Genomic DNA, 25,448 nt, shown 5'->3' with positions numbered 1-25,448 from the left:
GAGACCCTGGCTGATGTGTCCTTCTTTATATATGTGTGCACGTGTGTGTGCTTGTGGTTTCAATGGGGGTCGTAGTAGGAAGACTGAGAGCTTGCCAGGATTTCTGGAAAGAAAGGAGATCTGCAGGACTTTAGTCAAGCTGTCTCAGTGAGTTCACATTCTGGCATATCCTTTCTGCTTTAAACATTTATCAATGACAGAAAAATAAGAGAAGAGAGAAAATGATGTAAGTGAGGCCCCCAAACAGTATCAACATCCATGTCAGAAACAAGAGAGAAATGCAGAGCAGTGGCCAGGGCTGAAACGGTGATCAGGAGCAGGAGTCCAGATTCTGGAGGATGATGGGAAATAAAAGGTTATGCACCAGGCAACCAGAAGTAGGACTGGCATGACGTCAGGGCACAGAACGGGGCCACTGCAGGAATTATATTCTTCTGCTCCTTTTGTAAAAGGAGGCTGCAAAAGAAAGGTGGCGGCGGGGGTGGGGGAAGCCAACAGAACAATTAAAACATCAAATTACACAAAAGAAAATGTTTCTATAGAATATTCAGATGCAAACTTCAAAATCAGTCTGCTCAAATTGTTTAAGAGATAAATAGGGGCACTTGGGTAGCTCAGTCAGCAGGGCATGTGACTCTGTATCTCTAGGTTTTAAGTTCAAGCCCCATGTTGGGTGTAGAGATTACTTAAAAATAAAATCTTAAGGGGGGCCTGGGTAGCTCAGTGGGTTAAAGCCTCTGCCTTCGGCTCAGGTCATGATCCCAGGATTCTGGGATCTAGCCCTGCATCAGGCTCTCTGCTCAGTGGGGAGCCTGCTTCCTTCTCTCTCTCTCTCTCTCTGCCTGACTATCTGCCTACTTGTGATCTCTGTCTGTCAAATAAATAAATAAAATCTTTAAAAAAATAAAATCTTAAAAAAAAAATGTCCAAAGCATAAATAAAAGGACATTATTCATTAAAAAAGAAAAATAAATTATGTGCCAACACAGGCAAAAATTAAACACTAATAGGTACATATGGAAAATAACCCATGAGAAGTCTTCAAAACAATAGTTATTCATATAAAAAAGTTAACTGATGAGATACATACTAACTAGATGTCGCTAAAGAGTAAACTAGAAGATTTTTTTTTTTTTTTTTTTTTTTAAAGTAGGCTCCACTCCCAGTGCGGGGTTTGAACTCACAACTCTGAGATCAAGAGTCACATGTAAGCTATACCAACTGAGTCAGCAAAGTGGCTCTAGAGATGGTATTAACATAAAGAGAGCACAATAAGATGAGGGTGGTAGGGTGGGAGGCATTTTTTTTAAAAAGGTACCAAAAATTGAGGCTTCAGCATGTCTAACAAGAGTAGGTTGAGCAATTTACACAGAATATATAAAAGGAGAATAACTGAGTATTTTCCAGTATCTTCCAATAAGATGTGTACTTCTGAAATAAATCTGTACTTACACAGCTTGTAGTGAAATTATAAGATATCAGCAATAAAGAGAAAAGCCTCAAAGTCATAGGAAGAATGGCAATAGACATCCAACAGATCTCAAGTGTTCAGAGAAGATAATGTCAACCTGAAGTTTTATATCCAACTAAACTATCATTCAAGATGAGGCGAATTATAATCATTCTCATGAAAGTAAAGAATGGCTTAGCAGTAAACAGATCAACTCACCTCTTAAAAAAGGATTTATTTACATGTGCTTGTCAAACAGCTGAATACACACATTCTTGGGTACTGACCCCAAGAGAAATGAAAACTTACGTTCATACAAAAACCTGTACATGATCTTCATAGAACCTTTATCTGTGACAGCCCCAAACTAGAAAAATCCCACACAGTCTTCAAGAGATGAAGATCTACCATGGAATACAATACAGCCATAAAAAATAGCACACTACTGATATACTCATGGATGGATTTCAAGGGAATATGGCTGAGTGCAAAAAGTCAGTTCCAAAAGATTACAAGCTTCATAATCATAATCATAATCATATCATGTTCTCGAAATATCAAAATTCCAGAGATGGAGGACAGATTTGTGATTGCCAGGGTTTAAGTTAGGACAAAAAACTGGTGTGGCTTAAAGATAGTACCAAGAAGTCTTGTAAAAGAAAAATTCTGTATGCCAACTGTGTTGGTTAGCTATACAAATCTATACAAATCGTAAAACCCCAAGAACCACACACAAACATGAGCACACAAATGAGTGCATGTAAAACTGTGATACAAGCAAACTGAATAATGTGTAAACTCTATGGACTATACCAATGTCATTTTCCTGGTTTCTATATTAACTATAGTTATCTAAGACATTACAACTGGGGAAACTGGATGAAAAGAATGTGTAACCTCCTTGTACAACTTTTCTTTTTTTGCCACTTGCTTTAAGTCTGTAATGATGTCAAAATTAGAAGTTAAAAAGAAATTATAGACTGGATTAAAAAAAAAAACCATACAAAGCCTAGTCATATGCTGCTTATAAGAAACCCACAAGAAACCCAAGAAACTCTACTGAACCAAGTGAATACCTGAAAATAAAGAGATCAGGGGAAAAAAATGCCAATATGCATTATAAAAATCTGTTAAAACTCTCAATTTCAGACAAAGCAGATTTTAAGATAAGAAAATTTTAAAAAAAGGAAACATAAATTTAAGAAGAAGAAACATAATTTAAGAAATAATCCACCAAGAAGATAGTATATTATCAAGAATAATGTAAGTAAATAAAACTTGGCACCTAACAGAAATTCTATTTAGTACATACATCACATTTATAAAAATTAAATAAAGATAACATCACAAAGGAAGCTCTAACATGATTATTTCAAACAATCAATAATGTGCACAGCCTTATAATGCTATTAACATAGAACCCAAAAATGAAGACAGTCTAATTGCCCATTTGTTTAGAAATTTTAAAAACCTACCACTAAATGAGTCCTGGGTTAAAAAAACAGATCACAATAGAGATCACAGAATATTTAGAACTGAATATAGGCTCAAGAGATAGCATTGTTCAGGTTGTGAACCACACATGTCTAGGGGATGACTGACCAGAGACTATGATGTTCGTGATGTCCCCTAGAGTTTTGTAGAGTGATTTGCACAATGTTGCAGCAGCACTGCCATGTCACAGAAAGTTTCCCACATCAAAACTTCTGCAGACAGAACTATGGCTGTGCCATGTGGCAACTGTCTAACACTAAATGTTTTCATGAAAAATAACTGAAATGTGTGACTGAAAATAGACTAACAGAATTTAACTCAAGAAGCTAGAATGAGAACAGCCAAGTGATAAAGAGCAGCATTTACTGACATCAAAGGCAAAGAAAAAATAAAGGATTCCCAAGGTTAATACCTTTTTGTTTAAAAAGCTACCTAATAAAATAGACAAAATATTTCAGAGTAAATTTTGAGTGTTTAGAAGAATTCCCATTAAACACTGGAGTACGGCAAGAGTGCTTGTTATCACCGCTTCAAGTCAATATTGTCTAGTTAATAAAATAAGACAGGGAAAGGAAATTAGAAATAAAAAAAGACAAAAAGACTATGACTGTCTGGGTAAACTAGTTTAAGTGAGAGAATTCAGCAAGTTTGTTAAAAAGAAGTTCAACGTATGTATTTAGGAACTCCCCAGGTGGGTCAGTCAGTTAAGCACCTGCCTTTCGCTCGGGTCATGACCCCAGGATTGTGGGATCTAGTCCTGTATCTTGCTCCTTGCTCACTGGGGAACCTGCTTCTCCCTCTCCCTGTTTGCCTCTCCCCACTGCTTGTAGTTTCTTCCTCATGCTCCCTCTTCAAAATAAATAAAATATTTAAAATATATATGTATGTGTATTTTAAAATGTATGTATTAAAAAATCAGTTCTATGTGTATTAACCAATCAGGGAATGTAATAGAAAAAGTTTACACTCACAGTAACCAATTCTATAACCAGAATAAATCAGGAGCAAACGATATCTCTGGGAGAAAATGACAAGTCATTACTGAAGCAAATACACCAAAGTACACGACTGAAGGAAAGACAAACTATGTTCATGGACGGGGAAGAACTCAATTCTATCAAGATAATCATGTTCTCCAAACTAACCTCAGTACAATGCAATTCTATTCAAATTTCATTTAGGTTCTTTCTAGAATTACAGCAAGCCAATCCTATGCTTCATATGGAAAAGCAAAAGCACAAAAATATTTTAGACTTATTTTGAAATACCAGGTGGAGCAAACTGCTCAACGAGATACAAAGACTTACTATAAGAATACTTAAAACAAGTGTAATTAGCACAGTGATAATCAAATAGAAAAATGGAACAAGACAGAGTACAAGAAGAGACCCACACATAGAGATTTTGAGTATACAAGAAACGTGGCATTAAAAACAGTGGGAAAGACAAGCTGTTTAGAGATGACTGACTACCTATAAGGAAAAAAATGACAAGTTTAGGGACAACTGACTACCTATGAGGAAAATAAAATAAAAACCAGATCTCTTAGGGGCGCCTGGGTGGCTCAGTGGGTTAAGCCTCTACCTTCGGCTCAGGTCATGATCCCAGGGGCCTGGGATCGAGTCCCACATAGGGTTCTCTGCTCAGCAGGGAGCCTGCTTCTCCTCATCTCTCTCTCTGTCTGTCTCTCTGCCTATTTGTGATCTCTCTCTCTGTCAAATAAATAAGTAAAATCTTAAAAAAAAAAAAAAACAGATCTCTTATATTCAAAAATAAATTCTGGGAATGGTAAAGAGCTAAATTTGAAAAGGAAGGTTATAATATATTTGAAAAAATTCTACAGGAGGACCTATTTTATGATCTCAAAGATGAAGATTCCTTAAAGAAATACGTCCTGGAGATACAATACGCAGCGTAACTACAGTTAATATTGCTGTACTGTATATTTGAAATCTGCTGAGAGCAGACCTTAAAAATAAGGTCTTTAAAAAGACCTTATTTTAAAAATGAGGTTACTTTTTTTGTAAGAAAAAAAATGGTAACTATGTATGGTGATGGATGTTAACTGGACTTACTGTGATCATTCTGCAATTTATACATAAATCATTACGTTGTGCACCTGAAACTAATACAATTATCTGTTTTTAGAAAGGCTACAAAAAGCAACAAATAGGAAAATACTGATAGATGTAGCTATTTCTGAGATAGAAAAGATACATAAATAAAATGTTAAGTGTCTGCATATAGCATATATGCATATAGCATATAATCCTAGGGTCCTAGAATCAAATTCCACATTCAGCAGGGAGTCTGCTTTGCCCTCTGTCCCTCCCCCACCTTGTGCACACACATGCACACACGTTCTCTCTCTCCCTCTCAAATAAATAAATAAAAACTTTTTTTTTTTAAAGATTTTTTAAAAATTTGACAGATCACAAGTGGGCAGAGAGACAGGCAGGCAGAGAGAGAGAGGAGGAGGAGGCAGGCTCCCTGCTGAGCAGAGAGCCCGATGTGAGGCTCGATCCCAGGATTCTGGGATCATGACCTGAGCCGAAGGTAGAAGCTTTAACCACTGAGCCACCCAGGCGCCCCAATAAATAAAAACTTTTAAACAAATTGAAAAAAAAATAAGAAATGAAAAGCCAGTTATCTTTTCTTTTTATCTAACTCCCTCCCTCCCCCTCTACTGAAAAGGTCCCATCAAATCAATAAGGAAAGACATATGTATCTCAATGGGCGACGGACATGAATAGATACTTCAGAGAAACAAACAAACAAAAAAACTTAATTTCACTGGTAATCAGAATGCAAATTAAGACAGAATAATGACAAATTCAATTATAGTTTTGATGATGATATTGGGAACCCTTAGTTACCATGGACAGGAATGTGTAATTTGGTACAGCCCCTTTGAAAATAATTTGGCTATTTCTAGAATTGAAAAGGGATTGCCCAGAAATGTTTGTACAGGAAGACATGTAGAAAAATGTTCCCTTGGCGTTGTTTATAATAAATATCCATCAACTGGAGAATGAATCAATAAATTGTAGTGTTCATCATATAATGAAATACTCTAGATTTCTTGTCCTGGAAGAATACTCTAGATTTCTTAAGGATTTCAGAGCTACATGAATCAAAATAGAAATCTGGAAAACATAACGTGGAGCAAAAAAGGTAAATTAAGATGTCTTTCAATCCTAAAAAGCCTTATTCTTATGTAAGATAAGTTTCTGCAGCTACCTCTTTGAAAAAGGAAGTTCCTTGAAGTTATAATTAGAAGTGATACTGTTACAGTATTCATGGACCCCAATCCCTTTTGATACTGGTCATCCTGGAGAAATGCCAGCACATGTGGTTATCCAATTTGTCCTACAATTTCTTGTGGCAAGCACTAATAATAACTTGTTAAGTAATTTTCAAAGAAACGGCTAATCCTAAAACTCTACCCTGACCACTGAGTTTCCATGTTGTACTAAAGAGGACATGCTGAAGCTTTTATTTTGGTATTCTTAGAATACTTAAAAACATGCACGAATTCATTTTTCAATCTGTTCTGTTTCCTGTTCTTCCACTACTCTAAGCCTAGTCCTTTGAATTTAAAGCTAGAAGTATTATAAAATAGAGAATCTGTTAATAATCCAGGCTAAGAATCTCTGATAAATTATCAGATTCAGTTCACAATAAAGATTTGCAAGAAGATGGGGAATTTGGACACCAGATGCTTCTTCACATTAAAAGGAAAATCTGCACAGAGTCAGCATGAAAACTAAATACCCTATAATTTTAACAGTTCTTCCAAATTCAGTGATAAACCTTGCAGTCCCATTCTTAAAACTGGCAAAGAGAAAGTGGCCCTGGATAAAACCACACTTGGTGGTCTTGAGTGGGATGTTGTGAGGGGGCACTGTGAACCATTAAGAGACTTTCAAGATCTAGAAGGATCAGATTTCCTCTAGATTCCTAACAGGTCTACTTAAATGAGTTGTCTTCATCACAAATGCCAAGCATTTGTACAGTGCTTTATGGTGTACAGACTTAATCTATTTCATCAAAAAAGCAGCAGTGATTCCTGGAGAATATCTGGAATTCAGAAGCTGAAGTGTGTAAGTCTCTGTTCTACTCCTTTCTAGCTGGGGGAGTTAGTGTAGGTGTTTGACTTCTCTGTTCTCAGCAAAAGGGAGTAAAATAAAAATGGCTAACTGCTTATCCAAGGTTGGCACTGTGAGGATGAGAAACAACCCGTATTAGGTGCTCTGTTCATAGAAGACAATAAGAGGTGGCTATTAAAATGGAACACACAATGGCCACCTGGGTGGCTCAGTGGGTTAAAGCCTCTGCCTTCAGCTCAGGTCATATCTCAGGGTCCCGGGATTGAGCCTGCTTCCCCCTTTCTCTCTGCATACTTCTCTGATTACTTGTGATCTCTGTCAAATAAATAAATAAAATATTAAAAAAAAAAAAAAAAGGCACACTGGGACGCCTGGGTGGCTCAGTTGGTTAAGCAGCTGCCTTTGGCTTAGGTCCTAATCCTTGGGTCTTGGGATCAAGTCCTGCATCAGGCTCCTTGGTCAGCGGGCAGTCTGCTTCTCCCTCTGCCTCCTGCTCCCCCTGCTCAACCCCCAACCCCGGCAAATCAATCAATCAATCAATCAATCAATTTTTTTTTAAATGGAACACACTATGTAAGCAAGTATTATATTGATTTTGTTCATTTTTAAGAAATGCTTTTAATATGAACTATATTTGAGGCATGATACTAAGGGCTTAGGAATACAGAATGAAAACAGACCAGGCATTCTGGCTGTGGGACATACAAAACAATTATAAAAAAACGTTAAGTGGAGATCTGTATTAAGAAGCAACAGGAATTCAGAGAAAGAAGCGTGAGTCTGTCTCTTTAGACTTCTCAGAGAAGACGGTTTTGAACTAAGACATGAAGGACACACCTCACAGAACAGTCTGCAAGACAGATCCAGGTGTCTACATTTTCCAGCCAGGGCAGCTGGAGCTCGTGGTACACTTGCATGTTGTTATGACCTAGGGAGGCTGCTGACATCGGTCAAGCCCTCCCCATGAGTCTTATTCTGTTTCTAGGTGGCAGAGCCCAGAACTCTGGATGTCCAAGTTCCACATTTTTTTTTTTTAAGATTTTATTTGTTTATTTGACAGAGATCACAAGTAGGCAGAGAGGCAGGCAGAGAGAGAGGAGGAAGCAGGCTCCCTGCTGAGCAGAGAGCCTGATGCGGGGCTTGATCCCAGGACCCTGGGATCATGACCTGAGCTGGAAGCAGAGGCTTTAACCCAATGAGCCACCCAGGCACCGCAAATTCCGTATCTTTGAACTGTGAAAATGTTTTACACCACGCACAAGTTCACGATTCAGTCTTTACTTCCTCTCCCACCTCCTAAGTCCCTTGAGTTTCAAGACAGTAATAGGAAGGAGGGAGAGAATATTATTATTATTTTTTAAAGATTTTATTTATTTATTTGTCAGAGAGAGAGAGAGAGCAAGAGCGAGCACAGGCAGAGTGGCAGGCAGAGTCAGAAGGAGAAGCAGGCTACCCGCGGAGCAAGGAGCCCGATGTGGGACTCGATTCCAGGATGCTGGGATCATGACCTGAGCCGAAGGCAGCTGCTTAACCAACTGAGCCACCCAGGCATCCCGAGAATATTATTATTATATAATAATAATAAATATATAAAATCTATAATAGAATTATTATTACTACACAATAACAATTACTAGTTATTAATAAGGCATCTGTTATTTTGTTAGAAGTGTGTTAAATAAAGTATAAAGTTAATTTCTCTAAAAGTTTTCAGTTCTCAAATTACAATTTCCTTAGAAAGATCAAGTTACCCAGGACGTTAGTTCCAAAAGAAATAGTCGGCTCCTCTAAGTGAAATATTCTGTTTTTTATGTTTGAATCTATTTAGCCATTAGATTTAGAGCCTATGTATTAGTCTGAAATAAAAATTTCAACTTTTTTAGGTCAAATTAACTACAGAACATTTACGATTCCAGAAAATTAGAGGGGGAAAGTTGAGGCATTTCCTGGCGTAAGCATTCTGCAGGGAGCAGGTATCCACCTGGTCACTCCCCTTTGCCAGATCATCCCTATCTAGGGTCTCCCCGGGGCCAGAAAGACTAATTACTTACTAATTATTTGACTCTGGTTTGATCTTGGGATCTGCGGTAGAGGAAACAAAAGAAGTGGCTTGAGTTTACTTCCTCTGACATATTTCAAGGTAGCAAAGGTAATAATGGCTCCTTTGGATAGTAGATCAAAGATTTTAAACAATGACTTGGTACTGAATGAATCTAGCAGTCACTACTGACATGAGGAATGCCTTTCTTCATTCTGTACACGCAAGATTGTAACTGAGAAAAGGCATTTTCCAATATGGGACCCTCACTTATAGGACTTCAGCTGACATAAATAGAGATGCTCTGAATGATAATAATTTACCGATACTATGTCTCTAGTGCGGTGCTAAGTTCTTCACAGTAATTACTGCATTTAACCTCTCCCATCAATCTTTAAGTAAACCATTAAATGCTACCTATGGGAAAACTAAGGTGATCTAAGTTGCCCAAGAGTGCAAACAAACAAACAAAAAAACCTAAGTTCAAGCCTGTAGTCTGTATCACTAAGCCATACCACCTCAGTAGGAAACTAGTTCTGAATGCCTCCCCTTCCTCTCTCACTACTTTATGTATTATTCTTCCAGACCCAAATCCTAAGCCCGTCTTTCCTGTGTGGTACAGAGTGACAAGTCTGGAACTAGAAAACCTGACTTGGAGCATGGGCTCTGACTCCTACCCATGCCTTGGGCGCCACAGCCAAGTTCTGAATCTGGTCACGGAGTTCCACAAAATTACTGTAACGTTTAAAATTATATTATATTAATACTGATATTATATGTAAAAAGTGCTTTCTAAATAAACTTTGGCTCATAAATCAGGGAGCGGCAGTTGTAGGGGTGGGGGAGGGGATGGAGAGTCCTTGTTGAATGGATGCCATTTCAATGCTGGAAGATGAGAGAAATGCTGGGGATGGAGGACTGCAAAACATTGTGAATGTACTTAATGCCACTGAAGTGTACACTTAAAAATGGTTAAAATGGTAAATTTTGTGTTATATATATTCTACTACAATTTTAAAAATTAATGAAAAAATCTGCACCTTAGAAAAGAAGTCCAACAGGGGCCCCGGGGTGGCTCAGTGGGTTAAAGCCTCTGCCTTCAGCTCAGGTCAGGATCCCAGGCTCCTGGGATCGAGCCCCGCATGGGGCTCTCTGCTCAGTGGGGAGCCTGCTTCCTCCTCTCTCTCTGCCTGACTCTCCGCCTACTTGTGATCTCTGTCTGTCAAATAAATAAATGAAATATTTAAAAAGAAAAGAAAAGAAAAGAAAAGAAGTCCAACATAGATCGTAATACTGGTAAAATAATCATTTTTTTCTCTTAGGACAAACGGTAGAAAGAAATGATTATTTCAGGGGTGCTATCAATTCTTATTTTTTATTCTTATTTATTCCAAGGCAGGAATACACAACCAGAATATGGCCACACCCCACAGGGATCAGGCGGAACTGTCCAGGTTGGGGACAGCATTGTCCTCCAGGTCACTCCGACCTTTGTGAACGGCACAGAGCTCCACATTCCCCCAACAAAGCTGGGAGAATCAGAGAGTGAGCAACTGTGGGCCAGACGTCTTCCTCCAAAGTTCAAAGCTCCCAGACACGGCACACGCAACAGCTCTGATGTGGTAAAATGTATCGCACATGCCTTGCTCTTCTGGGAAATTATTTTTATGCATCACAATGGTAACATGTTTAAGATGCCATTAAAAAGGATGCCCCCTCCCACAACTCTATCTAATTTTGAAAATAATGCACAAGTGGGATTTCAGTAATTACCGAAATCCATCCATGCCTGTGCTCTTTTCCTGGGCATCGAGTCTAAAACCTTCAGCACAACCCGACTCTGTAGGATTGTGCACGACTCACAGTGTCTGTTAGTCTCAATCTCCTTATTCAGAAGGTATAGTTCTAGGATTTTTTCTTTGCTATGGTACAGCTCTAGGATTCGGTGTCTGTTCAGGGCTGACGCCAAACTTTCTCTCAAAAACCTGGGTAGCCCAGAGTGTGGGGTTTAGGAATGGTATCCCCTACTGAGGCTCCACGTGATCCCATGTAAAGAGCCCCAACTCTTTTCATGCCCCTGATCACTGTCAGATTCGTGTAACATGAGAGCCAAGAAGGGATTTTGTGTTTGTTTGTTTTTTTCCTGGAGGTTTTCTTTACATGTAAATAATCTCTACACCCAACGATGGACTCGAACTTACATCCCAGAGATCAAGAGTCCCATGCTCTACTGACTGAGCCAGCCAGGTGCCCTAAGAAAAGCTTTCCCACTGACAACATGGGACGGGTGAGACTAATGTGTGTGGGGGGCATGTGCTGGTTCACTGGAAAGGAGAGCAGAACAAAAAGGAAGAGAAGAGAAGTCACGTAGTGTTGCAACGGTGTGTTGTGTTTTCGACTCTCCACCTAAGGCCCTACACCTTTCTCACAAGCGTCCCTGGGGTCCGAAGTGTGGCTCTGTACCACACTGAGGAGTTCCCCTCCCTTTGGAAAGACTGTATGTTGCCCTTTCATACAATGATCAGTACGATGGCTTTGCCCCAGTAGACACTTGATATATTTTGTGGAGTTCACTATTTTAAACCGATGAAAGGTCTCTCTAAACTTCCAATTTATTCTTGGTTCCTGTCCTGAATCATTCGGCTTGGAATCTAAACCTTTTTTTTTTTTTTAAGATTTTATTCATTTATTTGACAGAGCAAGAGATCATAAGTAGGCAGAGAGGCAGGCAGAGAAAGGAAGAAGCAGTCTCCCTGATGAGCACAAAGCCCGATCCAGGGCTCGATCCTAGGACCCTGGGATCAACACCTGAGCTAAAGGCAGAGGCCTAACCCACTTGAGCCACCCAGGCGCCCGGAATGTAAACTTTTTTTTTTTTTTAAATATTTTATTTTTTTATTTGACAGAGAGCTAGAGAGAGAGCACAAGTAAGCAGAGCGGCAGGGAGAGGGGGAGAGAGAGAAGCAGGCTCTCTGCTGAGCAGGGAGCCCGATGCAGGGCTTGATCCCAGGACCCTGGAATCATGACCCAAGCCGAAGGCAGCTGCTTAACCAACTGAGCCACCCGGGTGCCCCCCGGAATCTAAACTTCTTAACCAAACACGGCCAGAGCTCAAGACTGGACTGACTGGACTAAAGCAGTAAGGGATTCCATTCCAGAAAAATACCCCGAGGGCCTGGGGTATCCAGTGCACTGGTGTGTAGGATCTGCGTGGACCACGTCAGCCCACGAGCCTCTTTGGAGTGTGGCCTAGTCCAGCCACTTTGTTCTGCCATTGTAACAGGGCAGCTGGTACTGCCGAAGCAGGGACAGGCGCCCACCCAAGCAGGGACAGGCGCCCACCCGAGCAGTGAAGCGTTCGTGTTGTTTTCTTTATTGGCTAGTCCCAGTTCGCCGGGCCAGTACATCTCTGAAAAATCATCTCACTAAATAGCAGTAGTTAGCAAAACGACAGTATTAGCATTAACAACGAAAAAATAATAAATGTTTTTAAGCATAAGCTATTCAGAAATATGCCTAAATAAATGCTATTTGGGCAATTATATCCCTGTGCCAGCAGATAACAAATGATAATCACTTCTTCCACGGCCGTAAATACGTATTGATTAAGTTCAAACTTAGAACTCCAAAATGAATTATATCTGGTCTTGGCTAAACTGCTTTGCTCACTGAAAGAAAAAAAAAAAAAAATCCACACAACACCTATTATACTGCATTTAATTAAGACAAGCATCAACTTTATGTGCCATTATTTGCTTCTGCCAAATCTCTATGGTGTAAATATTGAACGGTGGCATCCCTTGAATGCTAATCAATCTTTTCTGAATTTCAAATGATTACATAAATTTTAGGACACGCTTATTTGCCGGCATCACCATCAGCTGCGTCTGTATCAGCGAGGCATTAGTATGAAGATATGCATAGTTATCTGACAAGTGTCTAGTGAGTGTTTTTCTAAATTAGAATACCATATATGAAAAGGTAAAAGCCGAGGCTGAATGCTAATTTTCAGAACAACCCTGGGATACCTCTTTTGCTTATCTGACTTCATGAGGAACAGTTTAACCAATGCACTTGGGTGAAGATGTGAGAGGAAGGCACTGCACCACTAGGCAGGCCAGCTGGCGTGTGCGTGTGCGTGCGCGCACGCAAATGCACACGTGTAGGAAAAGGAGCGTCTGCAGTATATGATGTGGGTGTTTGATCGTATTTAGAGGGAGGCTGTCATAGGACAAATCCTGGGACCAACCTCAGCAAGGACGATGACCCCGTAACAGAAAGACTGGTTTTTGCTGGTTGAAGACCATCTGTTACGCGGATACCAGGTAAAGGGAATCCCGGAATATGCAGACAACTGTGCTTTTTTCACAACGGAATTAATATCCAGACACACATTGTGATTGCACACAAATAGAAACTTGTATGAGTTTTCCGCCCTCCGGAAGTTTTGCTGATGCTTCTGGAGGGAGGCAGTCAGCTAAGCGATGGGAGCAGGTGCTCCTGTTTCCCTCTCCTAGATTAGCCGTAGGTTTGCTTTATAGCAAACCGTACCTGTGCCCTCATTCTCTTGATTTATAGGAGGACTAGTCCATTTTGCTTTAGGCACTGCAAACAGAGTTTAGTCAACGTGGCGAGATTTCTCTGCTGGATTTGGAAACCTTTTTCATTAGCTCGATTTAATGTGGCAAAAAAGCAAAAGGCAAATTCCTATTTCTCTTTGCTCCTATTGCTTTGCTTAGAGCTGGGCTTTCTTCTGCCACCCCCACCCCTTACACAAACAGGGACACAGTCTGAGAGTAAAAAACAAACAAACAAACAAACAAAAAACCCTCAGACCCAACACGTTGCTGGGCCTCTGGAGAACTGGGCAAAAAAAAGTACCCTCTTTCTTTTTGTGACACCTGACATTCCCTTCTCCCGCGGTGTGTTCTAGAACATCCAGGCTGCTCTGGAAGCGCTGAGCAGAGGAAGCACCTGGACACCCACTGTGCCCTCTCCATCCATGCACACTCCCGCTAGGGGTCTGCAGCTCAGGTAGGGTGGGTGCAGGAGTCCAGAGCACAGATGACTTTTCTTTCTCAGGATCACCTCCTAACCGGTAAATTTATCAGGTGTTTCTGCACAGGAGGTGGGATTTTGAAAATCACGGTTGTAATTTACATCACAAAACCATGCTCAAGGTCAGGACCTGGGTTCACGACCTGGGTTCAAGGGTGGAACTGTAGTTTATGCAACCAGTTGTGGCCCTCCTCTGCATGACTAGGATAGCCTTCCCAGGGGCAGCTAACAACCCCTCAGATGAGATGAGGACGGTATGCACAGGCGGGCTTTGCTCAGCACAGGAAGGGACACACCAGCCTTGGTGGCAGCTTCATTATGGTCTTTCTCACTGAGCAAAATAGCAGAGTCTTCCCTCCAGGGCTCCGGATTGAACTGCCGTTCAATCTGGGTGGTGCTAACTGCCGTTCAATTCTGGGTGGTGCTAACACAGAAACTTCTAAACGCCACCCTTCCTGACTGCAGTGGAATGTTCCTGCAGGTCCCAGTTGGCTCTTATTAAGTGAGATGTAAGATCAGTAGCCACTCTGCAATGCTTTGCCCATGTATAAAGCCTTCATTTTCCAAACGAAGTGTCTATGTGTGCCAGTGCTCCCAGAGATGAGAGTTCCCACATGGGATTGTTTGTGATCAACTAGTAAACTCTAACAGAGGTGCTGACTTGGGCTTGGGTCACAGGAAGCCCATTTCCCTGTTGGCGTTTTGCCTAACCATGAGGACGAATCTCGTGTGGGATGTGTGATGGTACAGTCAATGTCTCATTCCAAATTTGGAAATCTGGTGTGACGCCAAGAGCTACCACAATGAGCAAAGGTATGACTTTGTTCAGCCAAGTTAGCGTGGACAGGCTCCCATCAGTATCAAGAAGGAGCTGTACGACATTCCTCAACTACTGTTACTTACCATGGGCTGACAGCTTACGATCTTGCATTTGCTTGGAAGAGACATGCCTTTATCACCTAGTTTTAGCCATGAATATTCTTTCTAGTCTTTCTGCAAGTTGGCCTTCCCCAGGAGCTAATAAATGAACATCTCCCCTTATACACTGGGAGAATGCAAACTGTTACTGAAATAATTTAACTTTGAGGAGGTACAGTAGAGTTCTCTGGAAAAACTATACTCAGAAAACTATCCTGCTCTTGAGACATAACAACCTCCTATGACATGTCACCAAACCACTCTGGTAAAGGCTTTGCTTTGATTTAAAATTAAATCAATCCATGTATGGACCTTTTTCATCAGTAGTATTATGGTAAGCCTCTACCATGTACCAGGAAATGTGCCAGACACCTGGAATACAGAGAAAAGTGAAGGACAATTTCTAACCCCAACTGAGCCCCAGTCTAGATAGAGCACGGTCTGCACAGAAGCAGCGCAGAACAGAGCAGAATCATTCACCCTTCCAGTGGACTCAGACAGCCTATACCTGGGGCAACCTTAGCTGCTTTGGGGGCTGGGAAAATCCCCTCAAAGAGAAAAACAATCTCTTTAACACAGCTGAATATAAAACAGTGCCTTGAGAAACACCGGCTGGGCAAAGAAGAGAATAATTTACAACAAATCAAGGGCCTTCATTAGGGGAAATAATATGCAGTATGCCTCTAGTACTTTCTCTTGCCACCCGGGATATAACAAGAGTCCAGCAGCATCCAGCCATTAAGTCTTGAGGCTAAGAAAATCCAAAGGCTAGAGTAACATCTCAGTTGGCACATTCTGATTACCCGGTCGCTTTGAGCACTGAAGCCACACAGATACTCCTGATGGACTTGACCATGTAAGGACACTATTCAGGATATGCTGAAATCAGGTGACTGTTTCCCAGTTCTGCATTTGTCTTCAGATCATGTCTGTGGGAATTCTGCTCATCTCTGGAACCCATGCAATAGCGACATTATCTGAGGGTCGTGATTCCACATACTACTTCTACGAGTTTTATTTCTGCACTGTTGGTGACAGACAGCAAACTTCCTTTCATCAGTCACTTGGGTTCCTTTTTAGAAGGTGGAAGTACACACCAACAGATCAACATCAAAAATTTTATTTTATCTTCTCTTGGGTCATCAGTTTTAAATACCCCATGTAGAGTATCTCCTCTTTTGCCAAATTATCAACGGGCTCAAGTTAGGTTATCTCAGTGTTAAGGAAATTTTTTTAAAAAATCATATATATATATATATATATATATATTTAACCGGATTTTAAGAAAACATTACTAGCAGACTGGGCCCCCAGAGCCTACTATATTATATACAGAAATTCTCTGAGAGAGGGGACATTTTTTACTTGAACTTCTTTTTTCAACAGCTTAACTAACTGATGTCTGTTCCTGGATGGATACAACTTGCACAAGAAAAAAAGAAATCAGGCAGTGGGATGGAAAATCTCTAGTCAACGATACATTTAGGTTAGTCATGTCATTAGGTTTTCATGGAATCAGGACTCCGCTTTAGTGAAGAATGACATTTAGGAGGAGGACGGCTTCTACCAGAATTTGATTTGACTCCACTAATAGGCTACTGCTCCTCTAGAGTCTTCTATTCTGGTTCAAGCACCTAGAAACCTAAGACTCATGTGGCCCTTCTTCCTCCTAACTCTATCACACGGTTTGCATCCTGTTATCTTGTTCATGTAAGCACATTCCTATCTCCACGGAGTGTTAAAACCACCTCTGAACAGAGTTTCCAGCCTTGTTCGTCTCCAGTCCACGTTCCACATCACTACCAGAAACGCAAATCACCTTACATTACCCACACCTCAGCCCCTTTTTAAGAATCCAGTCGTACTTCCTAACTGCCTACAGGATGAAGATCATGGTACCTACTTTGGTTTACCACCATATCCCGGCGCCCACCTAACAGACACAGAGAAGTGCTTAGTAAACCCTTGTTGAATGCCTTAAGGTCCTCCATAACCAGGCTCTCACCCACCCCTCTGGCCATAACTGAGGCTTCCCTCAAGCCATACTGATCTACTGGCTCCCAAACTCATCTTGCTCTCCCTTGCCGCCATGCTTTAGCACCAGCCAATCTGACTTCGATTGTTGTACCTGTTAGGGCTCACATCCTACTTTCGCTCACCAGCTCCATCTGGTAAACATGGTTTCATCATCCACCAAGAGAATACTGCTACAGTCCAATCTCAACACAGCCCCGAGCCTATGATCAGTTCACAGAGTCCTCACTTTGGCTTTGAGTTCACTCTGAGCCTCACAGAGAGGCTCAACGCTGGGCTGGGATCAGAATGCATGGGTTTTCAGACTTGGACAGAAAGGGGTACGCAAAGTTCATGAGGGTTTGACACAGCAGGTACCGATTCTGCACTTGGACTCAGCTTTCAAGGGGGGCTCTGCTAGGATTTCATTCCCATTACTGGCGAAACAGGTGTTCCAGGACTGGCCTGGGTACCTAAAAGTTGATTATCCACATACCACAATAAAGCTGCACAAAAAGATAATTTATTGTTTCTCCAGGGGGAAATACTTTCCATCTGCAAACTGGAAACTACCAGAATGTTACTGCCAGTTACCATCTTCTTGCTTCTTTAAAAATAAACCCTTGAAAAATAAATAAGTAAATAAATAAATAAACTTGATCAAAACTCTATTTGCCTCTGATATGAAAGCTAAGCTTTCTTTTTTTCCCTTAAACAACAAACAAGGCAGTTTAAGGGACAGTGAGTTAGACATTCAGTGGTCCCCAAATTCCAGACACAATCAACACACTCAAATAGGAGTATGTGTGGCTGAGGTTCTGGGACATAGATGGCCCAATAGTCCAGGAGGATAATTTGTGAGGTTCAAGGACTGAAAGCACTTCAGCACCACCGCCCCTAGCCCCTACTTCCTTAGTGTTGGCAGAAAGCACAGTAATTTTGAAAAAAGATGAAGGTAAGATAAAAGTGAGGACAAGAAAACACGGCCCATCATTAATGTCTACATCTTCAAATGAAATGCAGTTATTCAACTAATTTAAAATACCACCGAAGTGGGGCACCTGGGTGGCTCAACGGGTTAAGCGACTCAGCTCAGGTCATGATCCTGGAGTCCTGGGATCAAGTTGCCCCGTTCAGGCTCTCTGCTTGGCAGGGAGTCTGCTTCTCCTCTGACCCTTCCCCTTCTCATGAGTGCTCTCTCTCTCAAATAAACTTTAAAAATCTTTAAATAAAATAAAAATACTACTGAAGTGAGATGACTCTCTTTAAATAGTTTATCACTAAGATGCTCTAAGATTCCTTATACAAATATTGCCACTTTTTCCATTTAATTACTGATCAAATGTGCCAGCTGAAAAGACTAAGATCTTGCCATACACCAGAACGGCCTGTAAGATTAGAGCAAGCACGCCTGTGCTATCTTCCTCTTGATTTTCTAAAAACTCTTCATGGGTAAAAGATGTCAACTTACTTGAATGGAACTTTCCTACTTAGAACAGTTAATGCAGAAACCACACGGCATCCAGTCCTGGCATTGTAAACCTTTGAACACTACATCTATGAAATTCTGTTGTCTTTTTAAATTTTCAGTGACATTACTTTTTGCTATATTTATCGCATTTTCCAAAATATGAAAATGTTCTTTTTATTTTAAATGTTGACTACATGTGAAAAATTAACTCTGGTTCTATTACTTCAAACTATCCCTTTATTAGCAACAGTTGTGCAGTGCTGTCAAGAGGAATTTTAAAGAGAAAGTACCAAATTTGGAGAGTAGACACATCTGTTTTACTTTGCAGTTTGTTTTATTGTTTTATTTCTTAGGCTATGAATTCACAACTCTCTTATAACTGAAGACTAAAGAAAAAACATATGTTGGTAAATCTGATTTCTGCATTTTTTTCATTCAGGGGAAGTTGCCTCCCTTAGCTGTCTGCCAATAAGCAATAAATGGACTTGGCAAAACGTTTATTTAAGTTGGCTTTATTAAGCCAACAAAATACAGAAATCAAGTATGGGACAGGCAGAAAAATCTGTTCCTTTGAAGTCAATAAAAATCCATCTCCTTAATCCTTTTTTTATTCCAAGCAGTGGTGATTTTTCTCAACTGACTCACTGAGAACCTTGATTTAGCCAATCTGTCTTGCTTAGTTATCTTTCTTCCCCAAAGCTTTCCTAAAGAAGCATCCTTTCCCCTTGACAACCATCATCTTTTATACTTGCATAGTGATGCATCTAGTTATAAACATTCTCTGGTTAATCCTGATCGAGATTTAAGAAAGAGGTTTTTAATTATGACCCATATTTTACAATAAAAATAGTAGTCCGCAAGCTCTAATGAAAGGCACATAGAAACGATCAACAGAAGGTGCCTACACTTTGATCCTGTACGTCTTTCCTAAGCGATCTCCATTCAGCCTTCTGACACTGCCTTCTATGGCTACTGCCTACTCGTTATGTCCGCTTTGGGAGAAACTTCAGGACTCCAGCCTAAGAACTGCCTTTTCCATGCCCCAACCCATCTACTCGCAGGGGATGAGTCATGCAGAGACATACACGTAATATACTCACATTTGACAATTCCATCATTTGAAAAGGAGGGCAGTATCTTGGTAGAAAAAAGCATGTACTGACTTCAACACACGCAGAGTCCGGCACCATCGAATCACATCTGGTTGTACAGAGTATGAGAAAAGGATGCCTTACCTAAACTAAAGAGCACCAAGAATTTCAGACACACAAACTCTCGTTGATCAAACTGCAGAGAGCGTAGCTTGGCCACTAAGTCCTGTGCGTGACTCATGAGATTGTTGAGGGTGGCCCCGGCCTGGGATGCGATTATGGAATAGTCCACCTGTAACACAGAACTGTGTGTCAGAATCAGAAACACACGAACAAACAAAAATCGAGACAAATATTTTACTGAAACTTTTAGGAATCGTGGGTAAAATCAGATGGCATTACAGATTTGTAACAGTGGGGACATTCCCCCCAAAAACAGTTTGAGACATACTAGGACTCTGAGATGGATCCTAATTTTTCTGATATATCTAATCATTTTGATAAACTTTGTAGGGAACAGATCTTGGCTACCTAAAATGTCTACCTTCATCTTTTTTCTATTGTAAAATTACATTTTCATGTAAGGTTAACATTTTTAACTGGGTCTCAAGTATGTTGAAAGTAAACTATACTACCCCTAAAAAGTGAATCCAGAATAGCTTTCTAAGAGCACAAGATGAATTCACCGGTGCATGAGAAAGTGAAGGCACAAAGAGGTAGGTTCCCATTTTTATTTTATTAAAAGACTATGTTTGGAAGCAGTCATTATCCAAGAATGCAGGCTTGTGAAGGAGGAAAGAATCGCATTCTGGTTCTTCTTCAGGTTACTTCCTAAAAAGCAACAACCACTATTTTCATTCATATGATTATTAATATATTTCTCTCTAAAGCCACCAATCATCTTAAGAGGAATTATTTCTGAATATGGAAAACATAAAAAAAAGCTTATTTTCTTCTCCATTAAAAAATTTTAAAAGGTGCTGCAATGCACCAATCTTAGATTATTCATGGGGACATAAAAAGTTCAGCTTATAATGATAAGTTAAGATGTTGGGACGGCTGTCAATGACGGTACTGGTTTTGCGGCTGCAATTACAGCATAATGGGAAAACCCAGTTGGTATCTGATGCTCCCATCCTTTTTGTACTGGAGAGCTCTCAGGCAACCAGATACTCTTTTAGGTGCATTTAATATTTGCAGCAGCAGCAAATTTGTCTGGGAGGCAGGTCCTCATCTGCCACTCACCCGGAGCAGACTGTATTAAATTTTTATATTTATTGACATTTCATTACCATAATTGACTGCACTTGCTTCTCTACGAGAAGGCACAGGGCTGCCTCCTAAGCAGGAGAACTAGTCCCCGGAGTAGAATTTGCAATTAAAAACAAGGCAGAATGGATTTTTTTTTTTTATTGTGTAAATATGATGAGTTGAATTTTCAGCTTTAACTAGAGAATACTGGATGTACAGAAACCTTTTTTTAAGAGTGAGAAAAATTAAGAGTCAGTGGAAAGACGACCCCCAAAGGTGTCAATCAGTTTATATAAAGTCAACTATGCATGAAAAAGGCGCAGTTAATGTGTGTTCTAGGTCTGCTGTATCAAGCACAGCACTGTCCTTCCTGCTTTTTGTCCATGTGCTGGCATCTGTCCACTAAATTTAAACATCAAGTGTTTCTAAGAACTCCTTTGGTTTCTGTTTCAGAGTGTGTGAAAGGGTCAGGACCCAGGCAGCCCGAAACCTGAGCCAGACGCAGAGAGGACAAGCAGCTGGGACATTGGAATATGTGATGACGGTCAGTGTGGCCCCCAAAGGGATGTCTGAATTACCATTTTGCCAGTTCTGTGACATCTTTCTGGTCCGGGAAATTCTTCTTTTTTCTGATTTTTTTTTTTTTACAGATTTTATTTATTTATCTGACATAGATCACAAGCAGGCAGAGAGAGAGGAGAAAGGAGGCTCCCTGCTGAGCAGAGAGCCCGACGCAGGGCTCGATCCCAGGACCCTGGGAACATGACCTGAGCCAAAGGCAGCGGCTTAACCCACTGAGCCACCCGGGGGGCCCCCGGGAAATTCTTCTTAAAGTGGTGCCTGAGCTCTCAATTCTTTAGCAACTATCCACGCTCTCCCTATCCCCCAGGTCGTAAAAGAAATCCTCCAGAGACAAATAGGATCAGTGCGTGAATGACAGCAGGAAGGCCCTGTGGGGTCACAGAGTGGAAGAAAACTGGGACAGGACAGGAGATCTGGGCCAACACGGCCACTTACAGATGAAGCATCTTGGGCAAGTCCGATGGAGTCCCCATCCCTTGGTGCCCTCATCTTTACATAAAGCAGTTAAGCTAGAGGATAGTAAAGGTGCCTCCCATTTCGGTGATTATCAGGAAATGAGCGTACTTGGAATAATACTACCAATTTAAGCCGAGAATCGGTGGTTGAATGCACTGCAGCTGCAGCATAGAATGTACACAGCACATTTGATCAAGATCTCGAGTGAAGCCTTCAACCAGGAAAATGCACTAGAATAAACTGCAAATATGCTGGTATTAATATTTTGTAGCATGAAGTTAACGGAGTTTTTTAAGTGCATAGTTCTAACCAGTCTGCAAGAAGTTCAAATGCTAGAACATCATGCTTGAAAATGTAGTACATTATTCACCAGAACCTCGTTTTTTAAAAAAGACTGGTTCATTAAAATTTGGTATGTGTGCAGTTCTAACAGGTGTGTAATACTAAGTTCAAGTCCCAGAACTTTATACTTGAAAATACAGTGCACTATACCGGAAACGAACTGCAATTGTTTCATAAGATTCCATTCAGCTAGAGACCTTTAGTGAGATGAACTTCGGGGAATCAATTGGCATACCAACAACTTTATAGCTATACATTTATTTACATGCTAATTTGAAAGCTCAAACATGCTTATTAAATGGGAGCTCCGATAACATTTCCTTCAAGGATAATTTATCAAATTGCAGGGCTCCGAAGGAGGATGGGTGATTTATTCCTGCAACAGCACACCGATCTGCAACTTCCTTACATTTTATTACAAACATAATTATATTTTCCTTGTTGAATGCAGAGTTTGTGCTCATTTCAGGAGCAGCTGGCCTTGTCTTTTATGTACTTAGTAAAATTAATTTATTGCTCTCTTACATGTAATCTTTGTGCCATTAAATTCAAGGCAGATATTGAAGAAATACTATAAGCTGCTGTCCCCTTTGGATAAGTTTCACTCATCATGAAGGAAGAAACCATTTTAGCTAAATTGCTTTTAGTTCTAATAACTGAGATTTTTGATGACTTGTACATTGTAAGATGCCTGTCATTTTAATATGATACACAATAATAGAAGATAATGAATAAGTTGCCAGTAGACCTTTCCCTTAGGATGATGTTACAGTGGCTGTTAATTAGCTACAATATGCAAATACTAAAAGCAATTCCACTTCAAAGTACTCCATTGTTATTTTATATGTGTATGTAAGTATATATATACACAGATAGGTTTTATGTACATGTATTTTTAAATTACTGGATAGAAACAAATTCTTCTCTTAATGTTAAAGATATAGAATTCATTTTATAATCCAGATGTTATAATATTAACACTAATTATTAATGTAAGTTACTAAAATTATTAATAATATTACCAATAATCATTACTCTCTTTTTGCTTAACAAGATTTAACATATGCTTATATAGGTGGCTGATTAAAAAGACAAAATGAATGCATGATAGCTGACCTTAGGTTTAAGTAAGAAATTTGGTGTGAATCACCAAATCCTCATTCCAATACTAGGTAGTGGTGCCCTGGGCTGTTCTTTGCAGTGGGATTCTTTTCTATTATTATTATTACTACTATTGTTTTAAAGATTTTATTTATTCATTTGAGAAACATATAGAGACAGAGACTGAGGAAGAGAGAGACAGAGAGAGCACAAGCAGGGGTGTGGTAGACGGAGAGGGGAGAGCAGCAGAGGGAGAGGGAGAAGCAGCCTCCTCACTGAGCAGGGAGCTGGACATGGGGCTTGATCCCAGGATGCCAGGATCATGACCTGAGCTGAAGGCAGACACTGAACCTTCACCCAGGTGCCCTGCAGTCGAATTCTTTCAATTGCTCTAATTCTCAGTGAACTACAAAGGCACTCAATTCTGCAGACATTTATTTAGTGAACATAATATGCTAGGTAACTTGTTAGCCATGGGACTTTTTTTTTGAAAAAGTTGTGCTATTTTATCCAACTTTTTCCTTTCCCTCTTCAAGCTCCAAGCACCAGTTCCCTGGAGATCCCCTCCATTTAAAACCAGTCTAGTCTTTTTCTTCCTTGTCTATTGTAACAAATTTACCATGAGCTGCATTCAGGAGGAAAATGCCAGAATATTGGAACAAGGAGCAGGTGGGGCCTTGCATTCCTTAGCCTGTCTAGCAGAGATGCTATAAAGCACTGTGTAGACGCCATATGCATGCTCAGGCGGACACAGAATTGCTGCCTGGGTGGCTTGTGTGTGAGGACTACAGTCCTGGTGGTACAGATTGAGATGTATTGAGTATTACTATTTATTAGTCTTAAAATACTCATCATAAACATTTTCATTTGTTCTAGAAGAACTCATCATGGAGCAGCTGAGAAAATTCTGTAAGCAAAGCAGGAAATTGTTTTTTGAATTTTACTTATCTGAGAGAGAGACCATGCACAAGCAGGGGAGCAGCAGGCAGAGGCAGAGGGGGAAGCAGGCTCCCCAGCGAGGAGCCCCATGCTGTGGGGCTCGATCCCAGGGCCCCTGGATCATGACCTGAACTGAAGGCAGGCACCAAACTGACTGAGCCACCCAGGCGCCCCAAACCTGGAATTTTCTACCGAGTAATGTGGGAGTACCGTATTTCTTCTAGTTGAGGCTGAAAAAGGTGATGGATTTTAGCTAGTTAAAGTTTAGTTAGTTTAGTTCAAGTTTTATCCAGAAATTCCTTGTCACTGCTCCTCTAACCCTGGGAGGATTTGCAGGTGTCTGTCTCAACCTGTGAAGGAGTTTGGTCAAATACAGTCACTTGAGAAATAAGGCACTTCCTTCTAGAAGTGGAATCTGGACAGCTTCACACGCCCATCTGACTCCCTGTGCACTTCCTCCTCTGAACCTTCCTCCCCTCTTATCTGAACCGATGTCGCGCGGCTTACCTGTGAAAGGGCACAGTGCAAAGCCCTCTGCGAGGCTTAGTCATCAGTGTCATTAGACGATAAATTACAACTCTTATCCCCAGCGAGGGCGGGATGCTGTCTAATTCCACCCCCCCCATTTTTGATTTTCCTTCAATTATCAGGTCTTCGTGAATGTTTTTAAATTAAGTGAATCAAGCTGTTTTTCTCCTGTAGGTGAGTGTTAAGCTGTCCATAGGGTTATTTTACACACTTCGTTGGAAGAATGCTGTTTAATTTTTTTTCAACATGATATCAACATCATGACTTGAGGCATCTATCACTGTTTCAAAGTTCACATTTCTGCACAAATCTGTGGTAGTAGGTCAATGTGTTTTGGTGGCAGAGGAATTGTTTCCTTTAGAAAATTAAGAAAATGCCGCATTTAGGAAGAAAACACAACAAAAGCAGTTGATTTAGAGTGGTAACATTGAGTGACCCTTTTTCTTCTTTCTAGCATTTTCTTAATGCTGAAATAATTTTATAATGGTACATAATAATCACATTAAAATGCTTCTGATGATCTAAATTTATTTTTACAATGTGATGACAATGCCACACCAAGAAATTTATAAGTAAAACAAAGCCATTTATATATTTAGGCTCATAA

At 40.4% G+C, this 25,448-nt stretch overlaps 1 protein-coding gene across 3 annotated transcripts in view; it reads right to left on the bottom strand.

The window, feature by feature from the left end:
* Positions 1-25,448, bottom strand: part of NR5A2 (nuclear receptor subfamily 5 group A member 2) — a 137,999-nt gene that overhangs the window by 32,970 nt on the left and 79,581 nt on the right. For all 3 annotated transcript variants that reach the window (XM_059413053.1, XM_059413051.1, XM_059413052.1), the window contains one exon: positions 19,787-19,934. In XM_059413053.1, coding sequence (XP_059269036.1) covers positions 19,787-19,934 — 148 coding nt within the window. The remainder of the gene's footprint in view (positions 1-19,786; positions 19,935-25,448) is intronic.

The sequence above is a fragment of the Mustela nigripes genome, chromosome 10 (genome assembly GCF_022355385.1).
Source record: "Mustela nigripes isolate SB6536 chromosome 10, MUSNIG.SB6536, whole genome shotgun sequence".
NCBI classification, from domain to species: Eukaryota; Metazoa; Chordata; class Mammalia; order Carnivora; family Mustelidae; genus Mustela; species Mustela nigripes.
This window is presented reverse-complemented; position numbering and strand designations above follow the sequence as displayed.